The sequence below is a fragment of the Canis lupus genome, unplaced genomic scaffold (assembly GCF_011100685.1).
Source record: "Canis lupus familiaris isolate Mischka breed German Shepherd unplaced genomic scaffold, alternate assembly UU_Cfam_GSD_1.0 chrUn_S334H494, whole genome shotgun sequence".
NCBI classification, from domain to species: domain Eukaryota; kingdom Metazoa; phylum Chordata; class Mammalia; order Carnivora; family Canidae; genus Canis; species Canis lupus.
In genome coordinates, this window is record NW_023331261.1 from 17042 (window position 1) to 32371 (window position 15330).

General features: G+C 42.1%; 1 gene segment (V, D, J or C); it reads right to left on the reverse strand.

Annotated features, from left to right (window-relative positions):
- Nucleotides 1–8805: 8805 nt before the first annotated feature.
- On the reverse strand, nt 8806–9339 carry LOC119879135. The segment is given in 2 exon segments: nt 8806–9140; nt 9241–9339. Coding segments are annotated over 2 exon segments (381 nt in total).
- Nucleotides 9340–15330: the final 5991 nt, after the last annotated feature.

A 15330-nucleotide genomic window follows, 5' to 3' on the forward strand; every position in this document is an offset into this window, starting at 1 on the left:
TGAACCATAAGGCAACTGGATGACTGGGGAGATGACCATCCTGTGCAATAATGAGAGCAAGGGACTACAAATGACCGCCCTATGCATCTTTTCCTTCATCACTGAAAGGAACCCCTTGTGATGAGGGAGGAGGTAAAGGGAAGAATCAGGACAGGACAGAGAAGCCCCCACCACTCTGATCCCTGAGGACTCACTGGTGGCATTCCCATTTGCCCCTCATCAAAGGTCTCTCACCTTAGACACAGGTAGCAATACTGATGATTTTTAAAAAGCAAATTTGACCAGGTAAGGGATTGTCTCCCTCTGCCCTGTAACATCAGCTCTGAAAATGACTCCATGGGATTGAGGATGAAATGTGCCTGGAGAAATTGAGTCAGAACTGAGAACTCATGAGACTCCAGGGACTCCTGTACAGCACAAAACTTCACTGAGGACACTGCCTGCTCAGTTTGCAGGAATTTGTGTATTTTCTTAGACACCTGGCCCAGAAGTCTGGTCTCACAGGACCCATGCGACAGAGCCCCCTGTTGTGCTAACATGCTTAGCCCACCATCTCCTCTGACTCCACCCAACACTCCTGGAATGGTGTCCAGACTGTGTAATTGGATCATTTTAATGTCACCTGCCCAGGAAAGGAGAATGAGGAGTTGCCCTTGTCAACTTTGGCCCTGACACTTATTTTCAAAAACTAATGGTCTCCAGACAGTTAAATACATGATAAATTGAATTGTGCTCATATTACCAGATATTTCAGAATTACCTGTCATGGAGTTTGCTTCTTCCAGGTGCCTCAGGTCCATACCACTCTATCATCCTCTTGAAAGAAGTAAAGGTCATAAGGTTCTCAGGGTACCAAAGTGGCTCACACTTGTAATAATTCTATGTGAATTCTTCTTTCGTTTGAACGTTGTTGTTGTTTTCTTGTTACCATGTAAATTTCCTGTCAAGTCTGCATCCCTCACTGCTAAGGCTTTTCAGCCTATATTGCTATGACAATATAATGCCATCAGGGGAAATGTGTCTTCCACTCCTACTGATTTGTCTGAGATCAATTTTTCCCTTGAATGTTAGCCAGAAATTCTAATTTGCTTGTCCCTCTGATATACTTTGTATTCTAGGCTCATTCTGTTATTTACTCAGCATGATGATTCCTATTAAGAGAACCTTACTATAAATGAACCTCTCCTCACTTCTGAGGTGTTCTTCAACCTCCCCTGCACTGACACCATCATGGTCCTTCACTTTAATTACATTAGACTCTAACCTAGAAATATTGTTCAGAGTTCCATGGAAGTCACTGGAGTTGTGTGTCTAAGATCTGAGTCCAATAAACAGCTATTGTCTAACATCTTGCCTAATAGGGAACCAGAGGGGATGAACAGTAGACAGTGAAGGATTGAACCAGGAGAGTGTCCAAATGGCAGGATGACACCAAGTGTGTAGATGTATTTGAATGAATGTGGTTGAAGCTTCACTATATTAAGTCATCCAATCCATTGCCACCGTGTCTTCTCACTTACTGAAATCTGCTTAATTTTTGGCAACCTTTTGTAGTTTTCAGTTTACATTTTTTTCCTACTCGTTATATTCCCTCCTAAATGTTTTATTCTTTTTGATGCTATCCTAAATAGAATTGTTTATTAGTATCTTTTTTGGGCTTCTTCATTTTGGATATAGACAACACTACCTGGTTGGGATAGGGCATTACCACTTGAACTCCTGTGGGAGATACTAGATAGATCTCATTGAGGATTGATGATAGAGTTTGTTCCCTATTTTGGAAGAGTAGGAACAAGTAATGAAACAGGAAGCTCTGCAACCGTGACCTTAAAATAAGCAATCTAACATGATTGACTGTATGCACAGGAAAAAAGTAGATGACTAAATAAAATGGCTGTTGCCTCGACCCCTTATGGGGAAAATAGAAAACTCTAAAGCTTTTTCTTCTTTTCCAGTTTGACATACATCTGATTTATGTTTTCTAGAACCTATGTAATCATTTGTGAAACATGTATTTCACAAGGACCAAGAATTCTCCGGTTGATGCAGTCAAAGGAGTAAGAGATGGGGTGAAGAAGGAGCTTCCCTCTTTGTTCCTGACACAGTGATTTTGGCAGGAGGGAGAGGAGAGATATGCTTCCAGCTCTTTGCTATCCTCAGGATGTGGCCCCCTGGTAGAGGACACCCTCCTCCTTACAAGGAGCTTTTCTCTGCTGGTTCCCCAGCTTCCACTCCCTCCTCCAAGCTCTAACATCTCCCCCATCTCCTCACTGGACCATAATTCCCCTTTCCTCTGAGAACAATGATATCTAGGGAATAACCCTCAAGTTTGACACACACCTACAACTGCCTGGATTATTTGAAGGTTGATTTTTAAAAAAGTATATTTCATTCCAATTAGACATCCTTATTGTCTATTCATGCTGGAATCATGCAGTGAGTAACTATAAGTTTCTGGTAATAAATATTTCCCATATAATGGTACCCTTGGTTTAATTGATTCATATGTTCCACTACTGAGACTTCTTCAGATACAAATAAAGAAGTTATAGAAGTTATTCAGTATTGAATCTCTAAGACCCAGATATTCATAAAGTACATAATTTTAAAAATATGCTGTAATATCTGAAATGTATATAACTATCTAAAATACATAGATATAGATGGGATATGACATATGAATAACAAAAAGGTCAGATTTTGAAAATAAGGGTAATTTGTGTTGAGGAGGACGGGGACCATCTAAGTGAGTCCTTAGGGGAGGAGGTTGTCAAAGACCAGCAGTCCTCCCCCTGAGATATGTGGGGTCTGCCCCACCTCTTGAACTCTCCAAGTGAGGAAGGATCTGAATGAGGATTCTAGGAAAGATTCATGGACCTTCAACAAAATTAATGTTCCCTTGCAAAGATGCATCTTCTCTATATAAGGGTAGGGGGCCTATCCCCATACATCTACTCCACATATTTGCCCGTCTCTGCTTTCTGGTCTTAGACAAAGGGCAAGTGTAAGAAGAAGAAATCAGAGACAGAATTATGAAACTCTGTCATAGAAAATGGTGTTTCAGGAAAGGCCCTCTCTGGGCCTGTTGAAGAATGAGAGAGGCGTTTTTTCAAGGAATCCCAGATGAAGGGGAGATTTACCATGTACTCTGAAAATGGAGATGATTCCATATTTGGAGAACCAAATCAATAACAGAGGGATAGGAAGTCAAAAGTTACAAGATGTCCAGGAGAGGAGAGAAGGTTAAGCAAAAAGTGCAGGGTGAGAGAGGACTATCTAAGGCAAGGAGGAAATGGACATCCTCTGCCTAGATCATTGCGGGTTTCTCCAGCATAGGGCCCCTGCCCCTCCAAAGGAGAGCTATCTGAGGAACCTGTGGAATGTGTTAGAGTGAATGGATGAGGCATGAGGAAGCTAGATAGATACAAAAAAACCTGGGAGAAGATGATCCTTTCAAAGCTCAGGCTCCTGTCAGGTCAGAGAAGCCCCCTGTGATCTTAACAACTTGTCATCTGCCACTCACCTTAATCTTCCAGTTTGAGGGAACTCCCCCCACACTCCTCTCAGGACACCCCCCAGTTATTCTTCCCATCACAAGGGGTCCTATCCTCAGTTGCCCTCTCTGACATTTGGTCACCGAACAAGGACCTTAATCATGCTGACTTTGTAGTTCCTGGAGCTCATGTGTGCAGACTAGAACAGGTGGGTATTCTGGAATCCCACACCGTGGAGGGGTGACATGGTGAGCACACGTCCTGTAAGTGAAGGCAGGATCTGCTCTCTGAGCTACACTGGGGTAGCAGACGGTGTTCTCATGTGCATTGTAGGTCACAATGGGGCATTGAACCATGAAGGAAATGACAGTGCAGCCTCCTGGGCACAACGATGAGATCTGCAGACAGAGTCTTACTCCTTCTTTCCTTTTTGCTCTTGGGAATGGAGTCACTCATGACATATGGGGTCACATTCCCCCATGACTGTTCCCTACATGATTCTGGACTGGTGATGCCTTTAGTCACAGGAAGAAGGAAGAGATGATGTAGGTTTCCATGAGGGTTGAGAAATGCCACCATCCAGTTTCACCAGGGGGTTACAGAGTCACAGCAGAGAAGAGCCTCAACTGGGTGGAGTCCTGCTCCAAGTCCCACTGAAGCAGGTTCAGGCCCTTCTCATGTGTCAAGAAAGTGGGCATCAGTCCTTTTAACTTGCCAGTCGCCAATGGCCCAGAGCTTCCTGGTGTCCACACAATCATGACCTGTATTTAAATCAAAATAGTGCTTCATAGTCAGGTTTATCAATTTCAGAATAAGATAAACCTCTTGAAAACTTTTAAATGAAAATGTATCATATGCAAATATGGAAATAAGTAATGAAATGTGGACAAAAATAAAGAATGATAAATATGGGTTAATAATAAATAACAGGTACACTTTATTAAGAAGAAGAAAAAAGTCCAAAAATGCTTAAATAAACCAATTTCCTTAGAAAAATTACACAATGTTATTAGGAACTTTTCTCAAAAGACATAAGATACAGGGAGCTTCCAAAGAGAAACTAACTAAAATAAAGATACAACCATTCTAAATCTTTGGGAAATGGCATAGCAGTCCTAAGAGGGAAATACATTGCAATAGAAACATCCCTCAAAATTTTTGAAAAAAACCCTAATACACAAGATAACCTCACACCTAAAGAAACTGGAGAAGAACAGCAAATAAACATACACCAAGCAGAAGAAGAAAGCAAAACTCAATGAAGTAGACCCAGAAGAACTGTAGAAGAGATCAACAAAACAAGGTGTTGGTTCTTTGAAAGAAGTAATAAGAAATAAACCATTAGACATCCTTATTTAAAAGAAGAGAGAAATGACTCGAATTAATAAAATCATAAATGAAAAATGAGAGATCACAACCAATACCAAGGAAATACAAATGATTTTCAAAACATATTATGAGAAGCTATACACCAATAAATTAGGCAATCTAGAAGAAATGGACACATTTCTGGAAAAATGCAAATATTTTTTATAAAAATGCACAACTATAATAGGAAGAAACAGAAAACCTGAACAGGCCAATAACCAGGGGGGGAATTGAAGCAGTCATCAAAAACCTTCCAAGACACAAGAGTCCAGAGCCAGATGGCTACCCAAGGGAATCTATCAAACGTTTAAAGAAGAAATAATGCCGTTTCTACTAAAAATGTTCCAAAGAATAGAGAGGGATGGGATACTGCCAAACTCATTCTATTAGGCCAGCATCACCTTAATCCCAAAACCAAACAAACCCCACTAAAAAGGAGAAGTATACATCAATATCCCTGATGAACACAGATGCAAAAATTCTCAACAAGATATTAGCCAATAGGATCCAATAGTACATTAAGATTATTCACCATGACCAAGTGGGATTTAATCGGGGAATTCAAGGTTGGTTCAACAATCATACAACAATAAACGTGATACATCACATCAACAAGAGAAAAAACAAGTATCATATGATCCTCTCATTAGATGCAGAGAAAGCATTTGACAAAATACAGCATCCATTCCTGATCCAAACTCTTCATAGTGTAGGGATGGAGGGAACATTCCCCAACATCTTGAAAGCCATCTATGAAAAGCCCACAGCAAATATCATTCTCAATGGGGAAATACTGAGAGCCTTTCCCCTAAGATCAGGAACAAGACAGGGATGTCCGCTCTCACCACTGTTCTTTAAGATAGTACTAGAAGTCCTAGCCTCAGCAATCAGGCAACAAAAAGAAATAAAACGCACTCAAATTGGCAAAGAGTATGTCAAGCACTCCCTCTTTGCAGATGACATAATACTGTACGTATAAACCCAAATGATTCCACCCCAAGGTTGTGAAACTCATACAGCAATTTGGCAAGGTGGAGGATACAAATTCAATGCCCAGAAATCAGTGGCATTTCTATACACTAACAATGAGATTGAAGAAAGAGAAATTAAGGAGTCATTCTCTTCAGAGAGTTGGAAAAAAAATCTTAAGATTTTTGTGGAATCAGAAAAGACCCCAAATAGCCAGGGGAATTTTAAAAAAGAAAACCATAGCTGGGGGCATCACAATGCCAGATTTCAGGTTGTAATTCAAGGCTGTGGTCATCAAGACAGTTTTGTACTGGCACAAAAACAGACACATAGATCAATGGAAAAGAATAGAGAATCCAGAAATGGCCCCTCAACTCTATGGTCAACTAATATTTGACAAAGCAGGAAAGACTATCCACTGGAACAAAAACAGTCTCTTCAATAAATGGTGCTGGGAAAATTGGACATCCACATGCAGAAGAATGAAACTAGACCAATCTCTTGCACCACACACAAAGATAAACTCAAAATGGATGAAAGATCTAAAAGTGAGACAAGATTCCATCAAAATCCTAGAGGCGAGCACAGGCAACACCCTTTCTGAACGCGGCCACAGCAACTTCTTGCAAGATACATATAAGAAAGCAAGGGAAACAAAATAAAAAATGAATTATTGGGACTTCATCAAGATAAAAAGCTTCAGTGCAGCAACATTAACAGTCAACAAAACTAAAAGACAGCCTACAGAATGTGGGAAGATATTTGCCAATGACATATAAGATAAAGGGCTAATATCCAAGATCTTTAAAGAACTTAAAGTCAACACCCAAGAAAAAATAATCCATCATGAAATGGACAGAAGCCATAAACAGACTTTTTTTCCAAAGACCTGCATGTGGCACAAAAAGTACATGAGAAAATGCTGCAAGTCACTTGTCGTCAAGGAAACACAAATCCAAATCACAATGAGATACCACATTACACCAGTGAGAATGGCTAACATTAACAAGACAGGAAGCAACAAATGTTGGAAAGAATTGGAGAAAGGAGAACTCTCTTGCACTGTTGGTGGGAATTCAAGCTGTTACAGCCACTCTGGGAAACAGTCCAGAGGATTCTCAAGAAGGTAAAAATAGAGCTACACTAGTCCCAGTAATTACACTACTGGGTATTTGCCCCAGAGATCCAGATGTAGTGGAATGATGGGACGCCTGCACCCCAGTGTTCATAGCAGCAATGTCCACAATAGCCAAACTGTGGAAGGAGCCACCATATCCTTTGACAGATGAATGGACAAAGGGGATATATACAATGCAATATTACTCTGCCATCATAAAGGATGAATTACCTACAATTTCTGTTGACCTGATGGAACTGGAAGGTATTTTGTTGAGTGAAATAAGTCAATTGGAGAAAGACTATCATCAAATGGTTACACTCATATGTGGAATATAAGAAAGAGTGAAAAGGACTATAAGGGAAAGGAGCAAAACTGGGTGGTGGGAAGTTTGGGAGGAAGACAAACCATAAGAGAGTCCTGACTCTGGGAAACAAAGAAAGGGTTTCAGAAGGGGAGGAGAGTAGGGGACAGGGTGACTGGGTGAGAGGCACTAAGGAAGGCATTGATGGGATGGGCACTGGTGTTATATGTTGACAAATTTTGTTTAAAGAAATAATTTTTTTTAAAAAAATTTTATGCCTGGGTGGCTCAGGTGGTTAATAACCTGCTTTCAGCTCAAGACATGATGCTGGGGTCCTGATATCCATTCCAGCATAGGGCTACATGCTGGGCAAGGAATCCTTTGTCCCTCTCCCTCACCTCCCCTTATCTCATGCCATCTCTCTCTTTCAGATAAATACATAAAATATTTTCTGTGTTGAAATTACACATTTAGGGATGCCTAGGTGGTTCATAGTTTGCCGTCTGCCTTTGGCTCAGGGCATGATCCTAGAGTCCCAAGATGGAGTCCCACATCAGGCTCCCTACAGGGGGTTTGCTTCACCCTCTGCCTATGTCTCTGCCTCTCTCTGTGTAGCACTCATGAATGAATAAATAAAATTTTTGAAAAAATTAATACCCACCATTTGCTTCAACGTGGATGGAACTGGAGGGTATTATGCTGAGTGAAGTAAGCCAGTCAGAGAAGGACAAACATTATATGTTCTCATTCATTTGGGGAATATAAATAATAGTGAAAGGGAATATAAGGGAAGGGGGAAGAAATGTGTGGGAAATATCAGAAAGGGAGACAAAACGTAAAGACTGCTAACTCTGGGAAACGAAATAGGGGTGGTGGAAGGGGAGGAGGGCGGGGCGTGGGAGTGAATGGGTGATGGGCACTGGGGGTTATTCTGAATGTTAGTAAATTGAACACCAATAAAAAATAAATTTAAAAAAAAATTAATATGCATCTATAGGGGCTCCTTGCTAGCTCATTCACTGGAGGGTGGGATTCTTGATCTTGGTTGTAGGACTGAGCCCGATGCTTTATGTAGAGGTTCCTGAAAACTAAAATCTTAGAAAAAAGAAAATATAAATATAAGTGTAATATTTCCTAAAACATAGTATGCTGGTGTGTGCTATCGTCTGTATGGATTTCATCTATTCTACACATTTTATGAGCAAGAAAGTATTAGTGGTGTTAAGATTTTAGGATTAATAAACATTTTATCTAACAGTTTAGAGGGTCCATGGATATTGCCTTTAAGAAAGGAAAGAGTTACAGGGAGGCACCATTTCAGGCCAGCATCCCCGAGGATTATGCTCTACTGAGGTCACCAGTAAAGGGATTCACTACCTTAGGGCCTGTGTCCCTGCTTGGGAGCTATGGCCCCAGGACTGTGGCCCACCCACTCATCTGTCTCTGTCACTGTGCTTAGCATCACTGTCATACACTTGACTGTAAGCTCCACAGATGCTTCTCAATGAGAGGACCAGATAAAAGGACCCAGGGGTTTTTGTCTCACTTCCTCCTTATCTGAGATGTTGTGGGTAAGTGAAGCTGCTCCCACTGACATGTTCTGCAACAGAGTAGTCGTCAGCCTCGTCCTCAGGCTGGGCTCCTGTGATGATGAGGGCGGCTTTGTTCCCAGAGACGGATCCAGAGAAGTGATCAGGGACACCAGAGGGGCGGCTGTTTGTGTTGTAGATAACTGTGCTAGGAGCCTGGCCTGGGGTCTGCTGGTACCAGCTGGGGTAGTTACTTGTAGTGACTGACCCAGAGCTGAGGCCACAAGTGAGTGTGAGTGTCCCTCCTGGAGACACTGACAGTGATGGTTCCTGGGTCACCACAATCTGAGAATCAGCTCCTAAAACCAAAAAGAGAGAAAGGTGCTATTTTGGGAGACAAGGATCACGTGAATCCCTGCTTCTCTGTGCCCGAACAGATGCAGAGTCCATTTCCGTGACCTGAGTCATAAGTAAGGAGCCCGAGAAGAAACACCGTCCAGGCCATGGTTGGGATCCTCACTAGAGGTGGGCTCCACAGGCTCTTTGGCTGGCGAAGGGTGTTCCAGGACCTTTTCATGACTCCAGACCTATGAGAATAAGCAAGTGTTTTATGCAAATCAGCTTCCTCTCTCTTCCTGCCCCACAGTCACCTAAAAGTCACCTGGGAGATCTTGAAAGGGACCCATGCTGGGACTTCACACACACAAATGTCTGCAGGGTGACCTGGGACACAGACTGGCAGGAAGACATCTTTCTCCAAATCAATGACCTATGACTCTGGTGATGTCCATCCCAAAGTTCCTCGCTGAGAATCCTGACAGCTGTATGAGGAGATGGATACATTCTCCAACTCCTGGCCCAGCCTCTAAATCACCTCAACTCTAATCCCTCTCTGGGACATTTTCTTCCCTCCCCAGGGACATTGCTCCTTGTCTCTTTGGAGATCTTAGCAGTCACTCCTCCAGCCATGAGGACACTGGGAATCTCAGAGTCTATGTGACAGATGTAATGATGGTGCTCTTCTCTTCGTTTTTTTTTTTTAATTATTATTATTTTTTAATTTTTATTTATTTATGATAGTCACAGAGAGAGAGAGAGAGGCAGAGACACAGGCAGAGGGAGAAGCAGGCTCCATGCACCAGGAGCCCGATGTGGGACTCGATCCCGGGTCTCCAGGATCACGCCCTGAGCCAAAGGCAGGCGCCAAACCGCTGCGCCACCCAGGGATCCCTCTTCTCTTCGTTAATCAGGGACCATGTCTGCAGTAGTCCAGGGCGAGCTGACCAAGGATGTCTCTTTATCAGAAATCAACCCAACACTCTGAACTAGTGAGTCTCATGGACCATTTTGAACTCAATTTCCCATTGTGTTCTGCTGAGAATCAGAAGGTCCTGGAAGGCTGGGGAAGGAACCTGGAGAAGGAGGACTTGCAGGAGCAAAAGGAGTCTCCAGGAACAGGGGAAGATTAGGCTCAGGGCTCATGTTTGCCCAAGGTTAGATACCAAAATGCCTGCCATTCATTTTGCAACTACTTGTAAATTGTTGTTTGATAAACCATGCATGTTCTTTTTTCCTTTCTCTTCATGTTTGAGATCCTAAACTCATATCAGAGAAAAACAATCATATTCATGATCTTCCAGTTAAACTAAGGCATCCCTGACACTTTAAAAAACATTAGGTAATTTCACATCTATCAAATTTGAGATGAGGAATGATATTCATACAAAGAAAGAAGAAGGAATGGGGAAAGCTAAAAACACAAACAGTATCTATTTCCATAGATAATTATAAAGTAGTGACATAAATGAGAAAGTCCAATAAGAAATAAGAACTGAAATGATAGCATACAAAGGACTCAGGCACTTAATGCCTATTTCATCAAGAGCACAACTGAAAGTCATAGTTCGAGCAAGGGACCCTGACGGTGGCCATCTGGACACATTGCTCCAGGCCTTCCCCAGGGTCCTTTTGACCTTCCTGTGGGGCAGATCTGGGCGGGGGTGATCTGTAGCCACAGCAGAATGGAGGGATTGATAGATTGGATACAGAATCACCCAAGTTCCCAGGAGTCTTCTTAGGCAGGAAGGTGATAGAGCAGGGCCCCCTGTTGGTCCTGTGTGATTCTACATGAGTCAGGCAGGAGCTTCCTCTGGGCAGTCTGGTACCTCTGAGAGGACATACTGATGCAGGCTGAACGGGGTGCTCTAGAGATCACAGTGTCCCCTGTGGTGCATCCTGTCACATCACTGTTCTCTCCCACAGGGCATGAAATATAGTTCATCTTGAATTAACTGGGGAGTCACAGTAATCAGCCAGCCTCCCTCACCTTGAAGGGAGCCCTGAGCCACCACTAGAACCTGTCTCAGGCATCCCTAAGGCTTCCCAGGTCAGAGGAATCCTTTCCTACTGGGAAGGTCTGGAGCCGCTGGTGAGCACAAGGTTTGGAAACTGGGTGTGGAGATCCCAGGGCCCAGGAGCCCCTCCCAAAGTTGGAAGATGCAGACAGAAACCCTGTCCCCAAGATTCCATCAAAGTCCTAGAAGAGAACGCAGGAAACACACTTTTTGAACTCAGCCACAGTAACTTCTTGCAAGATACATCCACAAGGCAAAAGAAACAAAAGCAAAAATGAACTATTGGGACTTCATCAAGATAAGAAGCTTTTGCACAGCAAAGGATACAGTCAACAAAACTAAAAGACAACCTACAGAATGGGAGAAGTTTTTGCAAATGACGTATCAGATAAAGGGCTAGTTTCCAAGATCTATAAAGAACTTCTTAAACTCAACACCAAAGAAACAAACAATCCAATCATGAAATGGGCAAAAGACATGAAGAGAAATCTCACAGAGGAAGACACAGACATGGCCAACATGCACATGAGAAAATGCTCTGCATCACTTGCCATCAGGGAAATACAAATCAAAACCACAATGAGATACCACCTCACACCAGTCAGAATGGGAAACATTAACAAGGCAGGAAACCACAAATGTTGGAAACAACAAATGTTGTTACACTGTTGGTGGGAATGTGAACTGGTGCAGCCACTCTGGAAAATTGTGTGGAGGTTCCTCAGAAAGAGTTAAAAACAACAACATATAAAACAAACAAACAACAACAAGAAAAAAGAAACCCTGTCCCCCACTGGCTCTAGGGTGATGCAGGCTGTCCCCAGGGAGAGCTGTCTTTGGGCTGTGCTGCTCATCACTGAAGGACCATGCTGATGCATTCCGTTCATGAGGGTCTATGGTACCCAGGAGTCCCATCAGTGGGACGAAGTGTGAGCAGGTAAAGCTAGAGCATGCCCAGGATGTAAACAACAACAACAACAAAAAGAATGAGATGGGCAGCCCCGGTGGCACAGTGGTTTAGCGCCGCCTGCAACCCAGGCCGTGATCCTGGAGACCCTGGATCGAGTCCCACGTCAGGCTCTCTGTATGATGCCTGCTCTCCTCTGCCTCTCTCTCTCTCTCTCTCTCTGTATCTATGAATAAATAAATAAAAAATCCTAAAAAAACAAAACCAATGAGATATAGCTTTCCTGACACAAGAGAAGTCATTTTAGTCTGGGATCTCTGTCCTAGTATCTCCTTTCCTAGCACACATCTTGCAGATCTAGCTAAGATTTAAAAAGAAATACAAAACAAACAACACAAAACACAATCAGTAGCTGAGAATTTTAACAGGACAAAGAGAATGGGGCCCTGACAGTCTCTACCAGGCCAGGAGAGATCCTGACCACATCAGAGAACACAAATCAGTGGTGAACCCTCCAGTGCTGATTCAAAGTAATCCAGACCCTGCACTCCTGACCTCAAAGGAGGAGCCCAAACCCTTTGTGGTTTACACTGGCTCTGAGAGCAGGTCCTCAGCGCCCTCCCCCTGTGGGACAGTGACCTCTGCTTCACTCCTGAACAAAGAAACTATTTGGGCAGCCCCAGGTGGCTCAGCTGTTTAAAATTGCCTGCAGCCTGGGGCATGATCCTGGAGACCCAGGATGGAGTCCCTAGTCTGGTCCCTGCGTGGAGCCTGCTTCTCCCTCTCCCTGTGTCTCTGCCTCTCTCTGTCTCTCTCGGGTGTGTTTGTGTGTCTCTCATGATTAAATAAACAAAATCTTTAAAAAAGAAAAGAAACTATTTAACTTTTATCCATACCTGATCCCTGCAAAACTCACAATCTGGCATTCTCACTCTTATACATTTATGAGAATATATTTATTAGCACAGGTCTTAAGATTGTTTTTCTAATAATATATTTATTTTTATTGGTGTTCAATTTACCAACATACAGAATAACATTTCCTCCATTTCTTCTAGATTGCCTAATTTATTGACATATAGCTGTTCATAATATGTTTTTAAAATCATTTGTATTTCCTTGGTGTTGGTAGTGATCTCTCCTTTCTCATTCATGATTTTATTAATTTGAGTCTTCTCTCTCTTATTTTTAATAAGGTTGGCTAAAGGTTTATCTATCTTATTAATTCTTTCAAAGAAACAACTCCTGGTTCTGTTGATCTGTTCCACATTTCTTCTGGTCTCGATTTCGTTGAGTTCTGCTTGAATCTTTATTAACTCTCTTCTTCTGCTTGTGTAGGATCTATTTGCTGTTTTTCTCTAGCTCCTTTATGTGTAAGGTTAACTTTTGTATTTGAGTTCTTTCCAGGTTTGAATGGATGCTTGTATTGCGATGAATTTCTCCCTCAAGACTGCTTTTGATGTATCCCAAAGATTTGACAGTAGTATCTTCATTCTCATTAGTTTCCATGAATGTTTTTAATGCTTCCTTAATTTCCTGGTTGACCCTTTCATCTTTTAGCAGGATGGTCCTTAACACTGTGTTTGAAATCCTTCCAAACTTCTTGTTGTGATTTAGTTCCAGTTTCAATGCATTATTGTCTGAAAATACGCAGGAGATGGTTCCAAATTTTTGGTATTGGTTAAGACCCGATTTGTGACCGAGTCGGTGGTCTATTCTGGAGAAAGTTCCATGTGCACTTTAGAAGAATGTGTATTCAGTTGCGTTTGGATGTAAAGTTCTGTAAATATCTGTGAAATCCATCTGGTCCAGTGTACCACTTAAAGCTCTTGTTTCTTTCGACATGTTGCTTAGAAAATCTGTTGATTGTAGAAGGTGCTACATTCAACTCACCAACTGTAAGTGTATTATTATCTAAGTATGTCTTAACTTTGGTTGTTAATTGATTGATATAGTTGGCAGCTCCCACTTTCGGAGCATCAATATTCACTATTGTTAGGGCCTCTTGTTGGATAGATCCATTAAGTATGATATAGTGTCTCTCTTCATCTCTTACTACAGGCTTTCGGATAAAATTTAGTTTATTTGTTATGAGGACTGCTACCCCTGCTTTCTTTTGAGGGCCATTTGAATGGTACATGGTCCTCCAACCTTTTATTTTCAGGCTGTAGGTGTCCTTCTGTCTAAAATGAGTCTCTTGTAGAGAGCAACTAGATGTGTCCTGCTTTTTTATCCAGTCTGAAACCCTGCGCCTTTTGATGGGGTCTTTAAGCCCATTCACATTCAGAGTTACTATTGAAAGATATGAATTTAGTGTCATCATGATGCCTATTCAGTCCCTGTTTTTGTGGATTGTTCCCTTGGACTTGCTCTTTCCTTTACAGAATCCCCCTTAGTATTTCTTGCTGAGCTGGTTTAGAGGTCACATATTATTTCAGTTCCTGCCTATGTTGGAAGCCCTTTATCTCTCATTCTATTCTGAATGAGAGCTTTGCTGGATAGAGTATTCTTGGCTGCATGTTCTTCTCATTTAGGACCCTGAATATATCCTGCAAGCCCTTTCTGGCCTGCCAGGTCTCTGTGGAGAGGTCTGTGGTAATCTAATATTTCTCCTTAAAAGTTAGAGTTTTCTTGTCTCTTGCTGCTTTAAGGATCTTCTCTTTATCTTTGTAATTTGCAAGCTTCACTATTAATTGTCGAGGTGTTGAACGGTTTTTATTGATTTGCGGGGGGGGGGGATCTCTATTTCCTGGATCTGAATGCCTGTTTTCCTTCCCAGATTAGGAAAGTTTTCAGCTAGGATTTGTTCAAATACATATTTTTGCCCTCTCTCCCTTTCGGCGCCCTCGGGAACCCCAATTAAACGTAGGTTTTTTTTCCTCAGGCCGTCGTTTATTTCCCTTATCTGTCTTCATGGTCTTTTAATTTTCTGTCTCTTTTTCCTCAGTTTCCCTCTTTGCCATCATCTTGTCTTCTATGTCACTCACTCATTCCCACCTCGTTAACCCTCATCGTTAGAACTTCTAGTTTATTTTTTTTTATTTTTTATTTTTTAATTTTTATTTATTTATGATAGTCACACAGAGATAGAGAGAGAGGCAGAGACATAGGCAGAGGGAGAAGCAGGCTCCATGCACCGGGAGCCCGACGTGGGATTCGATCCCAGGTCTCCAGGATGCGCCCTGGGCCAAAGGCAGGCGCCAAACCACTGCGCCACCCAGGGATCCCTAGAACTTCTAGTTTAGATTGCATCTCATTCAATTGATTTTTAATTTCTGCCTGATTGGA